The 19,623-nt window shown below is 42.8% G+C and overlaps 1 protein-coding gene across 1 annotated transcript in view; it reads left to right on the top strand.

Moving 5' to 3' along the window:
• LOC308331264 (uncharacterized protein) overlaps positions 1–19,623 on the top strand; it is a 36,660-nt gene that overhangs the window by 9,422 nt on the left and 7,615 nt on the right. The window contains exons 6-19 of the mRNA XM_080786610.1: positions 697–810; positions 2,977–3,090; positions 4,736–4,849; positions 5,419–5,532; positions 6,958–7,071; positions 8,717–8,830; positions 9,400–9,513; positions 10,658–10,771; positions 11,708–11,821; positions 13,570–13,628; positions 13,928–15,716; positions 16,232–16,405; positions 17,031–17,204; positions 17,286–17,441. Of these exons, the coding sequence (XP_080642736.1) occupies positions 697–810; positions 2,977–3,090; positions 4,736–4,849; positions 5,419–5,532; positions 6,958–7,071; positions 8,717–8,830; positions 9,400–9,513; positions 10,658–10,771; positions 11,708–11,821; positions 13,570–13,628; positions 13,928–15,716; positions 16,232–16,405; positions 17,031–17,204; positions 17,286–17,441 (3,378 nt within the window). The remainder of the gene's footprint in view (positions 1–696; positions 811–2,976; positions 3,091–4,735; positions 4,850–5,418; positions 5,533–6,957; positions 7,072–8,716; positions 8,831–9,399; positions 9,514–10,657; positions 10,772–11,707; positions 11,822–13,569; positions 13,629–13,927; positions 15,717–16,231; positions 16,406–17,030; positions 17,205–17,285; positions 17,442–19,623) is intronic.

Raw genomic sequence — 19,623 nt, 5'->3', positions numbered from 1 at the left:
GCTGTAGGCTACTACATTGATCTCATCATGAGATCAATCAGGTTTGATGCCAACTAAAGCCAAATGTCCTGCGGATCATTTTAATATGAGGACATCATGAAATGAACCTGCACTTATACATCTGACAAAAAACGGGGTTGGTGAAAGGGCCTTTCTGTGTGGAGTTTGTATGTTCTCCCCGTGTCCCCTAGGGTAGGTACGCTCACATGTCCTCCCCATGTCCCGTAGCGTAGGTACCCTCACATGTTCTCCCAGTGTCCCCTAGGGTAGGTACCCTCACATGTTCTCCCCGTGTCCCCTAGGGTAGGTAGGTACCCTCACATGTTCTCCCCGTGTCCCCTAGGGTAGGTACCCTCACATGTTCTCCCCGTGTCCCCTAGGGTAGGTACCCTCACAAAAACATGCAGTAACCCTGGTCGGAATGTGTTAAGGAGATAACTGTTACAATTGCTCAATTCAACAGACCCATTCAGGATTCTAAAAACACCTTCTCAATCCTGACCTAAGTTTTAAGTGTTTAGAGAGGCACTTGTCTTTATCTCCTTGGGCAAATCATTCCATTGCACCGTTTGTACTACATGGAATACAAGCTACTGTTATGCTAATTACTGTCTGTTATTTACTTAGTATTATTTCTAGTAGTATTATTCACTGTCTCTGTTGTTTATGTATCGTTATTTCTGTCTATGATTCCAGAAGTGTCCACCACAGAGCAGAGTCTCCAACTCCCAGCCTTCTGTCTGTGAAGAGTGACAAGTCTAAAGGAGATCCTCCTAACTTCAGTAACGAACCTGGACCTCCTGATTCACAGTATGTCAACCCTCCTATAAATATATACAACACTATAACACTGTAACACTATACAATATACACTATTACACTATAACATATTTTATAGTGCCGGTGAGAAGGCGGGCAGCTGTGTTCTGCACTAGCTGTAAACGCCTGAGTGACGCCTGGTCGATGCCAATATACAAAGAGTTGCAATAATCTATTCTTGATGAAATCAAAGCATGGATAACCATCTCCAGCTGTTTTTAGGGGAGGTAGGATTTGACCGTGGCGATGATTGGAAGAAGAGAGTTTTAACGACGGAGCTGATTTGTTTATTAAGTTTAAAATCTTTATCAAAAATAAAACCAAGAGGGGGGACAGTGGCACAGTTGGTAGTGTTGTCGCCTCACAGCTGGAAGGTCCTGGGTTCGATTCCCGCTTTGGGCGCTGGGGGCGTGTTCTCTCCTCTGCGTCATCAGAGCCCATACTGAGGCGGGTTTGGCGAAAGGGCCTTTCTGTGTGGAGTTTGTATGTTCTCCCCGTTTCCCCTAGGGTAGGTACCCTCACATGTTCTCCCCGTGTCCCCTAGGGTAGGTACCCTCACATGTTCTCCCCGTGTCCCCTAGGGTAGGTACCCTCACATGTTCTCCCCGTGTCCCCTAGGGTAGGTACCCTCACATGTTCTCCCCGTGTCCCCTAGGGTAGGTACCCTCACATGTTCTCCCCGTGTCCCCTAGGGTAGGTACCCTCACATGTTCTCCCCGTGTCCCCTAGGGTAGGTACCCTCACATGTTCTCCCCGTGTCCCCTAGGGTAGGTACCCTCACATGTTCTCCCCGTTTCCCCTAGGGTAGGTACCCTCACATGTTCTCCCCATGTCCCCTAGGGTAGGTACCCTCACATGTTCTCCCCGAGTCCCCTAGGGTAGGTACCCTCACATGTTCTCCCCGTGTCCCCTAGGGTAGGTACCCTCACATGTTCTCCCCGTGTCCCCTAGGGTAGGTACCCTCACATGTTCTCCCCGTGTCCCCTAGGGTAGGTACCCTCACATGTTCTCCCCGTGTCCCCTAGGGTAGGTACCCTCACATGTTCTCCCCGTGTCCCCTAGGGTAGGTACCCTCACATGTTCTCCCCATGTCCCCTAGGGTAGGTACCCTCACATGTTCTCCCCGTGTCCCCTAGTGTTGGTACCCTCACATGTTCTCCCCATGTCCCCTAGGGTAGGTACCCTCACATGTTCTCCCCGTGTCCCCTAGGGTAGGTACCCTCACATGTTCTCCCCATGTCCCCTAGGGTAGGTACCCTCACATGTTCTCCCCGTGTCCCCTAGGGCAGGTACCCTCACATGTTCTCCCCGTGTCCCCTAGGGTAGGTACCCTCACATGTTCTCCCCGTGTCCCCTAGGGCAGGTACCCTCACATGTTCTCCCCGTGTCCCCTAGGGCAGGTACCCTCACATGTTCTCCCCGTGTCCCCTAGGGTAGGTACCCTCACATGTTCTCTCCATGTCCCCTAGGGTAGGTACCCTCACATGTTCTCCCCGTGTCCCCTAGGGTAGGTACCCTCACAAAAAACATGCAGTAATCCTGGTCTCTAAACTGCCTCCCCCTGGCCAGCCAGGGGGAGGTATGAGAGGAAAGGAACTGATGGAGAGGAAAGGAACTTGTCGGAATAACGTGTTCTTTCCACGCTCTACGTCCGACCGGGGAAACTCTCCCCCGTCAGGTGAAAAGAAGCAGCTTGCACTCCTCATGAATAGAAGAAAGCATGAGGTCAGTCCGTTGCTCTCCCAGGTTGGCAGAGGAAGTGTAGTGCCCAGGATTACATTAGATAATTGACACCGGGTGAAAATCGTGGGATAAAAATTTAGAAAAAAATAAAACCAAGATTTCTAGGAAATGGGTGGATGTTAGAACTTAACACACCCAGGGAGCTAAAGGATATTATGGTCGGATGGTGGTAAAAAAACATATGATTTAAGTTTTGTTTTCATTGAGGGTGAGAAAGTTGACATTTTAAATAACTTATATAACTGAAATAACTGTGTTCAATGCTTACAGCTGAATGTTTTAGGTTTAACTTTATAAGCTTTTTGTTTGTTTTCAACTAAGAATAATCACGTTTGAGTAGAACTTCCTAGACTATGAAATTGCCAAGCCTGATATGATTGTCTATAAATCCTGTTGATCCTCTCTTTGTAACAGGGTTGATCATCACAGAGCAGTCTCTCCTGTACCCAGCTGTGTCTCCATGAAGAGTGACTCGTCCATGCATGGACTTATTGACTTCAAAGATGGACACCACTCTACTGATCAAAGGTTTGAATTTGAATTGACCAGCCGGGTGATTGAAACATTAACTCCTTCACAACCAACAGCCTGGCTACGTTTACATGAGCAGTTAAATCCCCTTTTCATTCCGAATAGAAGTTAAATCCTATTAAACGTTATGTAAACACCTACAAAAACTTAAATCCGAATGAAAACGCCGATGCGATTTTAAAACCATTCTGATTACTCCGATGTTCAATGCGATTGAAAGAAAATTGGACTCATATATACACTGCTTCGGATGTAAGTTCATTCTGGTCTTTCTGAGCATGCTCATTTCCATTGCGCTCCAACTCCAAGGCGCTCGTATCCGAGGCGCGCCGAGGAGTTTGCACATAGAGCGGTTATTTCGTGCATTTTGCAGCTCCGAAATCCACAAAAAAAAACGTGGAGCAGCAGCAGTGATGATGATCCCCCTGATCTGTGAGTGTTCAAAGATCCAACCGTCCCGAGTTGATGATCACTCTGATAATGTTCAAACATGTTTGATAGGTTATATAGCCAGCCTATATGTATCTGGATGCTTGATGCTATACTGTAGGGCAGGCTACAGTGCATCGGGGACTCACAGAAAGACGGAGGAGCGAGAGGGCGAAATGCCGTCAGTCCACTGTTCAGTAATCTCTCTCTCTCTCTCTCTCTTTCTCTCTCTCACACTCACTCACACACACAGTCGGAAGAATACGCTATTATCGCTATAATGTCCATCCTATCCCTTTAAACTTGTATAGGCTATAGGCCTATTATTCCAAGTTGCAACCAAAACGTCATGAAACATAACGGCTTTGCAGTTTAATTGCATTGATGAGCAGCTGCAATCAATCTAGTATTAAACACCCAATGTATTCTCTGGTAGCCTATACTTTGCCCGGAATATATTATGCCATAATGATGCGGCGATGGTGTATGGTGTAGATGAGCTATGCGGCTATATGCTTTATGCGATGTACAAGACCACAGATGGGACACGTTGTCAGCCTGTAGATCAGCGCATAGCCTACAAATAAAAACGAGATGATCACCTTCCCAGCGGAGAAGGGGATCCCGGGTGGGGGAAATGATGGGATTTCAAAGTATCGTCTGTAGTAGCCTAATTGTTGAGACAGTCACATAATGAATGAACTGCCTATATTTTATGTGTCCAACAGATGGCGTAGTTTTACGTGAATTAACATGTATTATGTCTTATATCACATCTCCTTGTAAACACACGTTCGGAATGACCATTTCCTGTGTAAACTCGAAGCAAAAAACATTACTTCTGAAGTATTTTATTCTGAAGTATTTATTCGGAATGATCACCCTTCATATAAACGCGGCCCCTGTCAGGTGAAAAGAAGCAGCTTGCACTCCTCATGCATAGAAGGAAGCATGAGGTCAGTCCGTTGCTCTCCCAGGTTAGCAGAGGAAGTGTAGTGTCCAGGATTACATTAGATAATTGACACCGGGTGAAAAAATGCGTTGAAATAGCTGTGGTCAATGCTTACAGCTGAATGTTTTAGGTTTAACTTTATAAGCTTTTTGTTTGTTTTCAACTAAGAATAATCACGTTTGAGTAGAACTTCCTAGACTATGAAATTGCCAAGCCTGATATGATTGTCTATAAATCCTGTTGATCCTCTCTTTGTAACAGGGTTGATCATCACAGAGCAGTCTCTCCTGTACCCAGCTGTGTCTCCATGAAGAGTGACTCGTCCATGCATGGACTTATTGACTTCAAAGATGGACACCACTCTACTGATCAAAGGTTTGAATTTGAATTGACCAGCCGGGTGATTGAAACATTAACTCCTTCACAACCAACAGCCTGTCAGGTGAAAAGAAGCAGCTTGCTGCACTCCTCATGCATAGAAGGAAGCATGAGGTCAGTCCGTTGCTCTCCCAGGTTGGCAGAGGAAGTGTAGTGTCCAGGATTACATTAGATAATTGACACCGGGTGAAAAAATGCGTTGCAAAATCGTGGGATAAAAATTTAGAAAAAAGTAAAAATAAAACCCAGATTTCTAGGAAAGTGGTGGATGTTAGAACTTAACACACCAGGGATCTAAAGGATATTATGGTCGGATGGTGGTAAAAAAAATATATTATTTCAGTTTTGTTTTCATTTAGGGTGAGAAAGTTTACATTTTAAATAACTTATATAACTGAAATAGCTGTGGTCAATGTTTACAGCTGAATGTTTTAGGTTTAACTTTATAAGCTTTTTGTTTGTTTTCAACTAAGAATAATCATGTTTGAGTAGAACTTCCTAGACTATGAAATTGCCAAGCCTGATATGATTGTCTATAAATCCTGTTGATCCTCTCTTTGTAACAGGGTTGATCATCACAGAGCAGTCTCTCCTGTACCCAGCTGTGTCTCCATGAAGAGTGACTCGTCCATGCATGGACTTATTGACTTCAAAGATGGACACCACTCTACTGATCAAAGGTTGAAACATGAACTCCATCTGGTGTCTGAATTGTCTACTCCAAGTCGAATCAAATGAAACTTTATTTCTAAAGCATCTATCTGAGCAGATCTAATGGGGAGGGGCAGAAATGGAGTAATGTGTTCACGTTTTATAGTGCCGGTGAGAAGGTGGGCAGCTGTCTTCTGCACTAGCTGTAAACGCCTGAGTGACGCCTGGTCGATGCCAATATACAAAGAGTTGCAATAATCTATTCTTGATGAAATCAAAGCATGGATAACCATCTCCAGCTGTTTTTAGGGGGAGGTAGGATTTGACCGTGGCGATGATTGGAAGAAGAGTTTTAACGACGGAGCTGATTTGTTTATTAAGTTTAAAATCTTTATAAAAAATAAAACCAAGAGGGGGGATAGTGGCACAGTCGGTAGTGTTGTCGCCTCACAGCTAGAAGGTCCTGGGTTCGATTCCCGCTTTGGGCGCTGGGGGCGTGTTCTCTCCTCTGTGTCATCAGAGCCCACTGAGGCGGGTTTGGTGAAAGGGCCTTTCTGTGTGGAGTTTGTATGTTCTCCCCGTGTCCCCTAGGGTAGGTACCCTCACATGTTCTCCCCGTGTCACCTAGGATAGGTACCCTCACATGTTCTCCCCGTGTCCCCTAGGGCAGGTACCCTCACATGTTCTCCCCGTGTCCCCTAGGGTAGGTACCCTCACATGTTCTCCCCGTGTCCCCTAGGGTAGGTACCCTCACATGTTCTCCCTGTGTCCCCTAGGGTAGGTACCCTCACATGTTCTCCCTGTGTCCCCTAGGGTAGGTACCCTCACAAAAAACATGCAGTAATCCTGGTCTCTAAACTACCTCCCCCTGGCCAGCCAGGGGGGCCTGATGGAGGTGAAAGGAACTTGTCGGAATAACGTGTTCTTTCCACGCTCTACGTCCAACCGGGGAAACTCTCCCCTGTCAAGTGAAAAGAAGCAGCTTGGACTCCTCATGCATAGAAGGAAGCATGAGGTCAGTCCGTTGCTCTCCGAGGTTGGCAGTGGAAGTGTAGTGCCCAGGATTACATTAGATAATTGACACCGGGTGAAAATCGTGGGATAAAGTTTTTGAAAAAATTAAAAATAAAACCAAGATTTCTAGAAAATGGGTGGATGTTAGAACTTAACACACCCAGGGAGCTAAAAGATATTATGGTCGGATGGTGGTTAAAAAAGCATATTATTTAAGTTTTGTTTTCATTTAGGGTGAGAAAGTTGACATTTTAAATAACTTATATAACTGAAATAACTGTGTTCAATGCTTACAGCTGAATGTTTTAGGTTTAACTTTATAAGCTTTTTGTTTGTTTTCAACTAAGAATAATCACGTTTGAGTAGAACTTCCTAGACTATGAAATTGCCAAGCCTGATATGATTGTCTATAAATCCTGTTGATCCTCTCTTTGTAACAGGGTTGATCATCACAGAGCAGTCTCTCCTGTACCCAGCTGTGTCTCCATGAAGAGTGACTCGTCCATGCATGGACTTATTGACTTCAAAGATGGACACCACTCTACTGATCAAAGGTTTGAATTTGAATTGACCAGCCGGGTGATTGAAACATTAACTCCTTCACAACCAACAGCCTGGCTACGTTTACATGAGCAGTTAAATCCCCTTTTCATTCCGAATAGAAGTTAAATCCTATTAAACGTTATGTAAACACCTACAAAAACTTAAATCCGAATGAAAACGCCGATGCGATTTTAAAACCATTCTGATTACTCCGATGTTCAATGCGATTGAAAGAAAATTGGACTCATATATACACTGCTTCGGATGTAAGTTCATTCTGGTCTTTCTGAGCATGCTCATTTCCATTGCGCTCCAACTCCAAGGCGCTCGTATCCGAGGCGCGCCGAGGAGTTTGCACATAGAGCGGTTATTTCGTGCATTTTGCAGCTCCGAAATCCACAAAAAAAAACGTGGAGCAGCAGCAGTGATGATGATCCCCCTGATCTGTGAGTGTTCAAAGATCCAACCGTCCCGAGTTGATGATCACTCTGATAATGTTCAAACATGTTTGATAGGTTATATAGCCAGCCTATATGTATCTGGATGCTTGATGCTATACTGTAGGGCAGGCTACAGTGCATCGGGGACTCACAGAAAGACGGAGGAGCGAGAGGGCGAAATGCCGTCAGTCCACTGTTCAGTAATCTCTCTCTCTCTCTCTCTCTTTCTCTCTCTCACACTCACTCACACACACAGTCGGAAGAATACGCTATTATCGCTATAATGTCCATCCTATCCCTTTAAACTTGTATAGGCTATAGGCCTATTATTCCAAGTTGCAACCAAAACGTCATGAAACATAACGGCTTTGCAGTTTAATTGCATTGATGAGCAGCTGCAATCAATCTAGTATTAAACACCCAATGTATTCTCTGGTAGCCTATACTTTGCCCGGAATATATTATGCCATAATGATGCGGCGATGGTGTATGGTGTAGATGAGCTATGCGGCTATATGCTTTATGCGATGTACAAGACCACAGATGGGACACGTTGTCAGCCTGTAGATCAGCGCATAGCCTACAAATAAAAACGAGATGATCACCTTCCCAGCGGAGAAGGGGATCCCGGGTGGGGGAAATGATGGGATTTCAAAGTATCGTCTGTAGTAGCCTAATTGTTGAGACAGTCACATAATGAATGAACTGCCTATATTTTATGTGTCCAACAGATGGCGTAGTTTTACGTGAATTAACATGTATTATGTCTTATATCACATCTCCTTGTAAACACACGTTCGGAATGACCATTTCCTGTGTAAACTCGAAGCAAAAAACATTACTTCTGAAGTATTTTATTCTGAAGTATTTATTCGGAATGATCACCCTTCATATAAACGCGGCCCCTGTCAGGTGAAAAGAAGCAGCTTGCACTCCTCATGCATAGAAGGAAGCATGAGGTCAGTCCGTTGCTCTCCCAGGTTAGCAGAGGAAGTGTAGTGTCCAGGATTACATTAGATAATTGACACCGGGTGAAAAAATGCGTTGAAATAGCTGTGGTCAATGCTTACAGCTGAATGTTTTAGGTTTAACTTTATAAGCTTTTTGTTTGTTTTCAACTAAGAATAATCACGTTTGAGTAGAACTTCCTAGACTATGAAATTGCCAAGCCTGATATGATTGTCTATAAATCCTGTTGATCCTCTCTTTGTAACAGGGTTGATCATCACAGAGCAGTCTCTCCTGTACCCAGCTGTGTCTCCATGAAGAGTGACTCGTCCATGCATGGACTTATTGACTTCAAAGATGGACACCACTCTACTGATCAAAGGTTTGAATTTGAATTGACCAGCCGGGTGATTGAAACATTAACTCCTTCACAACCAACAGCCTGTCAGGTGAAAAGAAGCAGCTTGCTGCACTCCTCATGCATAGAAGGAAGCATGAGGTCAGTCCGTTGCTCTCCCAGGTTGGCAGAGGAAGTGTAGTGTCCAGGATTACATTAGATAATTGACACCGGGTGAAAAAATGCGTTGCAAAATCGTGGGATAAAAATTTAGAAAAAAGTAAAAATAAAACCCAGATTTCTAGGAAAGTGGTGGATGTTAGAACTTAACACACCAGGGATCTAAAGGATATTATGGTCGGATGGTGGTAAAAAAAAAATATTATTTCAGTTTTGTTTTCATTTAGGGTGAGAAAGTTTACATTTTAAATAACTTATATAACTGAAATAGCTGTGGTCAATGTTTACAGCTGAATGTTTTAGGTTTAACTTTATAAGCTTTTTGTTTGTTTTCAACTAAGAATAATCATGTTTGAGTAGAACTTCCTAGACTATGAAATTGCCAAGCCTGATATGATTGTCTATAAATCCTGTTGATCCTCTCTTTGTAACAGGGTTGATCATCACAGAGCAGTCTCTCCTGTACCCAGCTGTGTCTCCATGAAGAGTGACTCGTCCATGCATGGACTTATTGACTTCAAAGATGGACACCACTCTACTGATCAAAGGTTGAAACATGAACTCCATCTGGTGTCTGAATTGTCTACTCCAAGTCGAATCAAATGAAACTTTATTTCTAAAGCATCTATCTGAGCAGATCTAATGGGGAGGGGCAGAAATGGAGTAATGTGTTCACGTTTTATAGTGCCGGTGAGAAGGCGGGCAGATGTCTTCTGCACTAGCTGTAAACGCCTGAGTGACGCCTATACGATGCCAATATACAAAGAGTTGCAATAATCTATTCTTGATGAAATCAAAGCATGGATAACCATCTCCAGCTGTTTTTAGGGGGAGGTAGGATTTGACCGTGGCGATGATTGGAAGAAGAGAGTTTTAACGACGGAGCTGATTTGTTTATTAAGTTTAAAATCTTTATCAAAAATAAAACCAAGAGGGGGTACAGTGGCACAGTCGGTAGTGTTGTCGCCTCACAGCTAGAAGGTCCTGGGTTCGATTCCCGCTGTCGGCGCTGGGGGCGTGTTCTCTCCTCTGTGTCATCAGTGCCCATACCCGAGGTGGGGTTGGCGAAAGGGCCTTTCTGTTTTGAGTTTGTATGTTCTCCCCATGTCCCCTAGGGTAGGTACCCTCACATGTTCTCCCCGTGTCCCCTAGGGTAGGTCCCCCCACATGTTCTCCCCGTGTCCCCTAGGGTAGGTACCCTCACATGTTCTCCCCGTGTCCCCTAGGGTAGGTCCCCCCACATGTTCTCCCCGTGTCCCCTAGGGTAGGTCCCCCCACATGTTCTCCCCGTGTCCCCTAGGGTAGGTACCCTCACATGTTCTCCGCGTGTCCCCTATGGTAGGTACCCTCACATGTTCTCCCCGTGTCCCCTAGGGTAGGTACCCTCACAAAAACATGCAGTAATCCTGGTCGGAATGTGTTAAGGAGATAACTGTTACAATTGCTCAATTCAACAGACCCATTCAGGATTCTAAAAACGCCTTCTCAATCCTGACCTAAGTTTTAAGTGTTTAGAGAGGCACTTGTCTTTATCTCCTTGGGCAAATCATTCCATTGTACCGTTTGTACTACATGGAATACAAGCTACTGTTATGCTAATTACTGTCTGTTATTTACTTAGTATTATTTCTAGTAGTATTATTCACTGTCTCTGTTGTTTATGTATTGTTATTTCTGTCTGTATGATTCCAGAAGTGTCCACCACAGAGCAGAGTCTCCAACTCCCAGCCTTCTGTCTGTGAAGAGTGACAAGTCTAAAGGATATCCTCCTGACTTCAGTAACGAACCTGGACCTCCTGATTCACAGTATGTCAACCCTCCTATAAATATATACAACACTATAACACTGTAACACTATACAATATACACTATAACATATTTTATAGTGCCGGTGAGAAGGCGGGCAGCTGTGTTCTGCACTAGCTGTAAACGCCTGAGTGACGCCTGGTTGATGCCAATATACAAAGACTAAGAGTTGCAATAATCTATTCTTGATGAAATCAAAGCATGGATAACCATCTCCAGCTGTTTTTAGGGGAGGTAGGATTTGACCGTGGCGATGATTGGAAGAAGAGAGTTTTAACGACGGAGCTGATTTGTTTATTAAGTTTAAAATCTTTATCAAAAATAAAACCAAGAGGGGGGACAGTGGCACAGTTGGTAGTGTTGTCGCCTCACAGCTAGAAGGTCCTGGGTTCGACTCCCGCTGTGGGCGCTGGGGGCGTGTTCTCTCCTCTGCGTCATCAATGCCCATACCCGAGGCGGGGTTGGCGAAAATGCCTTTCTGTGTGGAGTTTGTATGTTCTCCCCGTTTTTCCTAGGGTACCCTCACATGTTCTCCCCGTGTCCCCTAGGGTAGGTACCCTCACATGTTCTCCCCGTGTCCCCTAGGGTAGGTGCCCTCACATGTTCTCCCCGTGTCCCCTATGGTACCCTCACAAAAACATGCAGTAATCCTGGTCGGAATGTGTTAAGGAGATAACTGTTACAATTGCTCAATTCAACAGACCCATTCAGGATTCTAAAAACGCCTTCTCAATCCTGACCTAAGTTTTAAGTGTTTAGAGAGGCACTTGTCTTTATCTCCTTGGGCAAATCATTCCATTGCACCGTTTTTACTACATGGAATACAAGCTACTGTTATGCTAATTACTGTCTGTTATTTACTTAGTATTATTTCTAGTAGTATTATTCACTGTCTCTGTTGTTTATGTATTGTTATTTCTGTCTGTATGATTCCAGAAGTGTCCACCACAGAGCAGAGTCTCCAACTCCCAGCCTTCTGTCTGTGAAGAGTGACAAGTCTAAAGGATATCCTCCTGACTTCAGTAATGAACCTGGACCTCCTGATTCACAGTATGTCAACCCTCCTATAAATATATACAACACTATAACACTGTAACACTATACAATATACACTATAACATATTTTATAGTGCCGGTGAGAAGGCGGGCAGCTGTGTTCTGCACTAGCTGTAAACGCCTGAGTGACGCCTGGTCGATGCCAATATACAAAGAGTTGCAATACTCTATTATTGATGAAATCAAAGCATGGATAACCATCTCCAGCTGTTTTTAGGGGGAGGTAGGATTTGACCGTGGCGATGATTGGAAGAAGAGAGTTTTAACGACGGAGCTGATTTGTTTATTAGGTTTAAAATCTTTATCAAAAATAAAACCAAGAGGGGGGACAGTGGCTCAGTCGGTAGTGTTGTCGCCTCACAGCTAGAAGGTCCTGGGTTCGATTCCCGCTGTGGGTGCTGGGGGCGTGTTCTCTCCTCTGCGTCATCAGTGCCCATACCCGACTTGGCGAAAGGGCCTTTCTGTGTGGAGTTTGTATGTTCTCCCCGTTTCCCCTAGGGTAGGTACCCTCACATGTTCTCCCCGTGTCCCCTAGGGTAGGTACCCTCACATGTTCTCCCCGTGTCCCCTAGGGTAGGTACCCTCACATGTTCTCCCCGTGTCCCCTAGGGTAGGTACCCTCACATGTTATCCCCGTGTCCCCTAGGGTAGGTACCCTCACATGTTCTCCCCGTGTCCCCTAGGGTAGGTACCCTCACAAAAACATGCAGTAATCCTGGTCGGAATGCGTGAAGGAGATAACTGTTACAATTGCTCAATTCAACAGACCCATTCAGGATTCTAAAAACGCCTTCTCAATCCTGACCTAAGTTTTAAGTGTTTAGAGAGGCACTTGTCTCTCTAAACCCTAAATGTCAGGGGGTAACCGGCTAGTAACCAGATCCTTTTTAGTAATAGTACAACATAAACATTACAGAGACTGTAGTTGTTACTGTACAATACTTTAAAACAGTTGTCATGTTGCACACATGCCTAAAATTGCTGTTATTTGCGCCGCCCAGCTTGTCACACTCCAGGCTGCATGAACAGCGCTGCTCGGACGCTGTTTTCTGCCCCCTCAATGTCCCAAAGTTCTCCCCACTGGCACGTGTCAAGTTAGCCATGTGCTATCGATGTTTGAGGGTTTTCTCGTCAGTGAAAAGTCAACAAACATGCATGCTGATCTTCCTTAATAATAAAAAAAGGCTTAGCCCATGATGCGTCCAGTGGCTTTATAGTTAGGCTATAGGCTGCTCAGATCTGGACTGGACTTATTTATGTTTTGGAATAGAACCGGCGGACCTCTGTACTGTAGACACGCATATGCATGCATGCAGATGCGATGCGTTGTTTATTGATGATTAAGCCTACAACAATTTATTTATATTGTTAAATGTTGCTTTAACAACATTTTGTTTGTCTTTTAAAAAGGAGCATAAATAAATGTATACCATTCGTCTACCAACTTTAATTATGTAGCCTATACATGCATATTACATTTGGGGTAGCCTATTAAAAAAATAAATTAATAAAATCAACAACCGTTAATTAACCGGATAATGCCATCGGCTATCCGGCTGGAAAATTAACCGTTAGATACATATGTATCTATATGTATATATTCTATTGTTTCATCTATATGTATATATTCTATTGTCTTCATCTATATGTATATGTTCTATTGTCTTCATCTATATGTATCTATATGTATATATTCTATTGTCTTCATCTATATGTATATATTCTATTGTCTATCTCCACAGAGAGACATTCAGAAACACACCTGGACAGAAGACATTCAGTCGAACCACACCTGGACACAGTAAGACTGGACACATTTTACACTAACATTTTATTTCAATGAATGAAATGTTTAAATAGCAGCAGACTCATCAGATTAAATATACTCGTTGTATTCCTGTCTCATTGTCCAAATACAAATACTGACGATAAACACATACATTTAGACAAAAAAAACGATCCAATGTTGTTTATTTTAGCCAATTTTCTCATTTGTTTTACTTTTAGTTTACTTTGTAGTTTTAATGCTATGGATTGTTAAATGTAAAGTTGTAAATGAAGCATAATGTTTAACATGTATTAATTGTCTCCTCATATCAGATGTCCGTCTGCCGGGGTATTTAAAGGTCTATAGGGTCACTTTGGACGGTCTTGAACATGTGACATTCGTCACTGAACATCCCTCCCTCTCCAACATCTACACAGACCTCCACCTATCAGCGGGAGTGAGTGAAGGGGTTAATCAGCAACATGAGGTGTGGCAGCTTGAGACCGCCTCCAGCATGAAGACCCTCTATGACGTCCTAATCAAGTGCCGTTCCATCTTTAAGACCGTCCTCCCTGGCAGAGACACACCCAGCAGCAGAGTTCTGACCAATGGCATCGCTGGCATCGGAAAGACATTCTCCGTGCGTAAGTTCGCTCTGGACTGGGCGAGAGGTTTGGAGAACCAAGATATAGATCTCCTGGTTCTCTTCGCATTCCGGGAGCTGAACTTGGTCCGAGATAAGCAGCACAGTCTTCTCTCACTGATCCATGGTTTCCATCCAACGTTAGAGAAGCTCACAGCAGAGCAGCTTGCTGCCTGGAAAGTTGGCTTCATCTTCGATGGTCTCGATGAAAGCAGGTTTCCGCTGAAATTCCAGAACGTTGACGTCGATTCTGACGCCTTCGACAACAATGACGTCGTCTCTGATGTCACGGTGACATCATCGGTGGGCCTGCTGCTGACGAACCTCTTCAAGGGGAATCTGCTCCCCTCGGCTCTCTTCTGGATAACCACCAGACCTGCAGCAGCCAATCAGATCCCTCCTGAATGCGTTGACATGGTGACAGAAATACGAGGGTTCACAGAGCCCCAGAAGGAGGAGTTCTTCAGGAAGATGTTCAGTGATGATGAGGAGCTGGCCAGCACCATCATCTCACACGTGAAGACATCCAAGAGCATCCACATCATGTGTCACATCCCAGTCTTCTGTTGGATGACCGCTACCGTTGTGGAGGACCTGGTGAAGACAGGCAAGAGAGGACAGATGCCCAAGAACCTGACCGGGATGTACAGCCACTTCATATCGCTCATGATAAAAAGGATGATGACCAAGTATGATGAGACTGACAGGGATGTTCTTCTGCAGCTGTGCCTGCTGGCGTTTGTACATCTGAAGAAAGGCAGCCTCACGTTCTACCAAGAAGACCTGGAAGAGTGTGGTCTCGATGTGAACCACGCCGCGCTGTACTCGGGAGTGTGCACAGAGATCTTCAAAGAAGAGACCGTTCAATCTCAGAGAAAGATCTACAGCTTTGTTCATCTGAGCATCCAGGAGTTCCTGGCTGCAGTCTACCTGATGCACTGTTTCACACAGCAGAAGAACATGGAGGTACTGAAGACATTCCTGGGAGATGATGTCAGTTCCTTGGAGGACTTCCTGCAGAGAGCCAGCGAAAAAGCCCTGAAGAGTAAGAACGGCCACCTGGACCTCTTTGTCCGCTTCCTTCATGGCCTCTCACTGGAGTCCAACCAGAGTCTGTTAGGAGGCCTGCTGGGTCACACAGAGAACAGTCCAGAGAGCATCCAGAGAGTCATCAACAACCTGAAGGAGATGAAAATGGAAGATGTGAGTCTCTCTCCTGACAGATTCATCAACATCTTCCACTGTCTGATGGAGATGAACGACCACTCAGTACATCAGGAGATCCAACAGTACCTGAAGTCAGCGGACAGATCAAAGACAAAACTGTCTGAGAGCCAGTGTTCAGCTCTGGCCTTCATGCTGCTGACGTCAGAGGAGGTTCTGGAGGAGTTTGACCTGCACCAATATTTCACATCATCAGGAGGATGGGGGGGGAGATCCAGACTACTCCCAGCTGTGAGGAACAGCAGAAAGGCTCGGTTAGTATTCATGTGGATAGAAAACCTGTTAGATTCAATCTACCATCACACCATATAATAATAATCAGGTCTCAAAGTGTGTGTGTGTGTGTGTGTGTGTGTGTGTGTGTGTGTGTGTGTGTGTGTGTGTGTGTGTGTGTGTGTGTGTGTGTGTGTGTGTGTGTGCACACAATATTTTTACATTACATTTTTTGCCTAAATGGAACTGACTGACACGCACAGAACAAAGTAAAAAGAATAAATAAGATATCATTCATAGATCAATCAATGCAAGTTACACACTGAAGTATTAAACCATTTTGGGCGGGAACCCATTTTGGTGTTTTAAACATTATGTTATGCTTTAGCTTTTGAAAAATAACAGATCTACAAGCTCATAGCGCGCCACTCAGTTGTGCGCTATGAGCTTGTAGGTCTGCTATTTTAATCGAAGAACGACTGACATAGAAACATAGCTTTTTCAGAAAACTAATCTGTGTTGATGATCACTGATTTTACATCATCTACATTTACAGACTTGTTGGCTGTCAACTCCAAAAGGCACAATATGAGATTGTGGCTTCAGCTCTCAGCTCTAATCCTTCACATCTAAGAGAATTGGACATCAGTTATAATGCCATAGATGATCCATCCATGGACCTGCTCTCTGCTGCATTGAAGAGTCCAAACTGTCATCTGGAGATACTGAGGTCACATTATTATTTACATTAGTTCTGTTTTATTATTTATAGTTTGATTCTTAATAATAAGAGTGTTAATAAAGTTGACATCATGGTATCCCACTGATTAGAATAATAATATGGTCAGAGTTTGTGTTGTCTAGTTCACACTCTCACATCACAATGCTACGGTACAGTAACTACAATATGTGATCCATCATGGCTGCTAGGGGATTATCATTATCAATGCTACGGTACAGTAACTACAATATGTCATCCATCATGGCTGCTAGGGGATTATCATTATCAATGCTACGGTACAGTAACTACAATATGTGATCCATCATGGCTGCTAGGGGATTATCATTATCAATGCTACGGTACAGTAACTACAATATGTCATCCATCATGGCTGCTAGGGAATTATCATTATGTGAACTAATGGGGTACAGTGATTACAGTATGCAGTCATGTTGGCACGCACGCGCGCACACACACACCACACACACACACACACACACACACATTTCCTATGTTGGAAGATTAAGATTATGATGATTTACTTCACATCCCTGCCTGCCTTCTCTTTCCATCTCTTGGGGTCTTTACTCCAAAACTGTGATATTCAGTCCAGATATTTCATGTGTAATTACAGACTTGCTGGCTGTACCTTCACACAGACAGGATTTGAAGTTCTGCTCTCAGCTCTCAGCTCTAATCTTCTCCATCTGAAAGAATTGGACCTCAGTTTCATCTGCCTGCAGGAATCACAACTGCTCCAGCTCTCTGCGTTACTGAAGAGTCCACAGTGTGGACTGCAGATCCTGGGGTAAAGAATGTGTGTTCTCTCTGTGTGGATCTCTACTTGAACATCAACACAGCACTTTGTTAAATGTGTATTTCTCTGCAGGTTGTCAGGCTGTGGAGTCACAGAGGAAGGCTGTTCTTCTCTGGCTTCAGCTGTGACCTCCAACCCCTCCTCCCAGCTGAAACAGCTGGACTTGAACTTCAGCCACTTAGGAGACTCTGCTCTGAAGAAGCTGTCTGCTGCCCTGGATACTGTCAAGTGAGTAGACTTGTGTAGAGCGGCCGTCAAAGGTTCCAGGTTAAATTCCCGGCTCCTCCTGGCTGCTACATGTCGAAGTGTCCTTGAGCAAGACTCTCTGAACCCCTAACAGCTCCCGATGAGCATGCATGTTTTCCTCTGCCATCGGTGGGTGAATGTGAACTACATTGTAATGTAAAGCGCTTTATAAATGCAGTTTCCCATATTATCATATCATATTACCATATGATCCATGGTTCATTCTATAGATTTAATATACAGTAGATAGTGTCTATGTTCCATGGTTCTATAACATAGATTTAATATACAGTAGATAGTGTCTATGTTCCATGGTTCTATAACATAGATTAATGTACAGTAGATAGTGTCTATGTTCTATAACATAGATTAATGTACAGTAGATAGTGTCTATGTTCCATGGTTCTATAACATAGATTAATATACAGTAGATAGTGTATGTTCTATAACATAGATTAATATACAGTAGATAGTGTCTATGTTCCATGGTTCTATAACATAGATTAATATACAGTAGATAGTGTCTATGTTCCATGGTTCTATAACATAGATTAATATACAGTAGATAGTGTCTATGTTCCATGGTTCTATAACATAGATTAATATACAGTAGATAGTGTCTATGTTCCATGGTTCTATAACATAGATAATATACAGTAGATAGTGTCTATGTTCCATGGTTCTATAACATAGATTAATATACAGTAGATAGTGTCTATGTTCCATGGTTCTATAACATAGATTAATATACAGTAGATAGTGTCTATGTTCCATGGTTCTATAACATAGATTAATATACAGTAGATAGTGTCTATGTTCCATGGTTCTATAACATAGATTAATATACAGTAGATAGTGTCTATGTTCCATGGTTCTATCACATAGATTAATATACAGTAGATAGTGTCTATGTTCCATGGTTCTATAACATAGATTAATATACAGTAGATAGTGTCTATGTTCCATGGTTCTATAACATAGATTAATATACAGTAGATAGTGTCTATGTTCCATGGTTCTATAACCTAGATTAATATACAGTAGATAGTGTCTATGTTCCATGGTTCTATAACATAGATTAATATACAGTAGATAGTGTATGTTCTATAACATAGATTAATATACAGTAGATAGTGTCTATGTTCCATGGTTCTATAACCTAGATTAATATACAGTAGATAGTGTCTATGTTCCATGGTTCTATAACCTAGATTAATATACAGTAGATAGTGTCTATGTTCCATGGTTCTATAACATAGATTAATATACAGTAGATAGTGTCTATGTTCCATGGTTCTATAACCTAGATTAATATACAGATAGTGTCTATGTTCCATGGTTCTACAACATAGATTAATATACAGTAGATAGTGTCTATGTTCCATGGTTCTATAACCTAGATTAATATACAGTAGATAGTGTCTATGTTCCATGGTTCTATAACCTAGATTAATATACAGTAGATAGTGTCTATGTTCCATGGTTCTATAACATAGATTAATATACAGTAGATAGTGTCTATGTTCCATGGTTCTATAACCTAGATTAATATACAGTAGATAGTGTCTATGTTCCATGGTTCTATAACCTAGATTAATATACAGTAGATAGTGTCTATGTTCCATGGTTCTATAACCTAGATTAATATACAGTAGATAGTGTCTATGTTCCATGGTTCTATAACATAGATTAATATACAGTAGATAGTGTCTATGTTCCATGGTTCTATAACCTAGATTAATATACAGATAGTGTCTATGTTCCATGGTTCTACAACATAGATTAATATACAGTAGATAGTGTCTATGTTCCATGGTTCTATAACCTAGATTAATATACAGTAGATAGTGTCTATGTTCCATGGTTCTATAACCTAGATTAATATACAGTAGATAGTGTCTATGTTCCATGGTTCTATAACATAGATTAATATACAGTAGATAGTGTCTATGTTCCAGGTATATGTATCCGAACATTGATATATTATTCTTTTGATGTCTATTTTTTACGTCCAATGTATTTGTATTTGGTTCATAAAGTTAACATAACTATAACTAAATGCATTTGAAATTAAATAAAAGTTTTACTTTTCAGGATTCCAATTCAAAAATAGCGAAAAAATAATTCAGGATTTCAGTTCAAATAATAGCAAAAATAGCTGATC

Source organism: Protomyctophum bolini, assembly GCF_963924005.1.
Source record: "Protomyctophum bolini genome assembly, chromosome: 16".
In the NCBI taxonomy this organism is placed as follows: Eukaryota; Metazoa; Chordata; class Actinopteri; order Myctophiformes; family Myctophidae; genus Protomyctophum; species Protomyctophum bolini.
The sequence above is the reverse complement of the archived record's forward strand: the minus strand, read 5'-3'. Positions and strand labels throughout refer to the sequence as shown.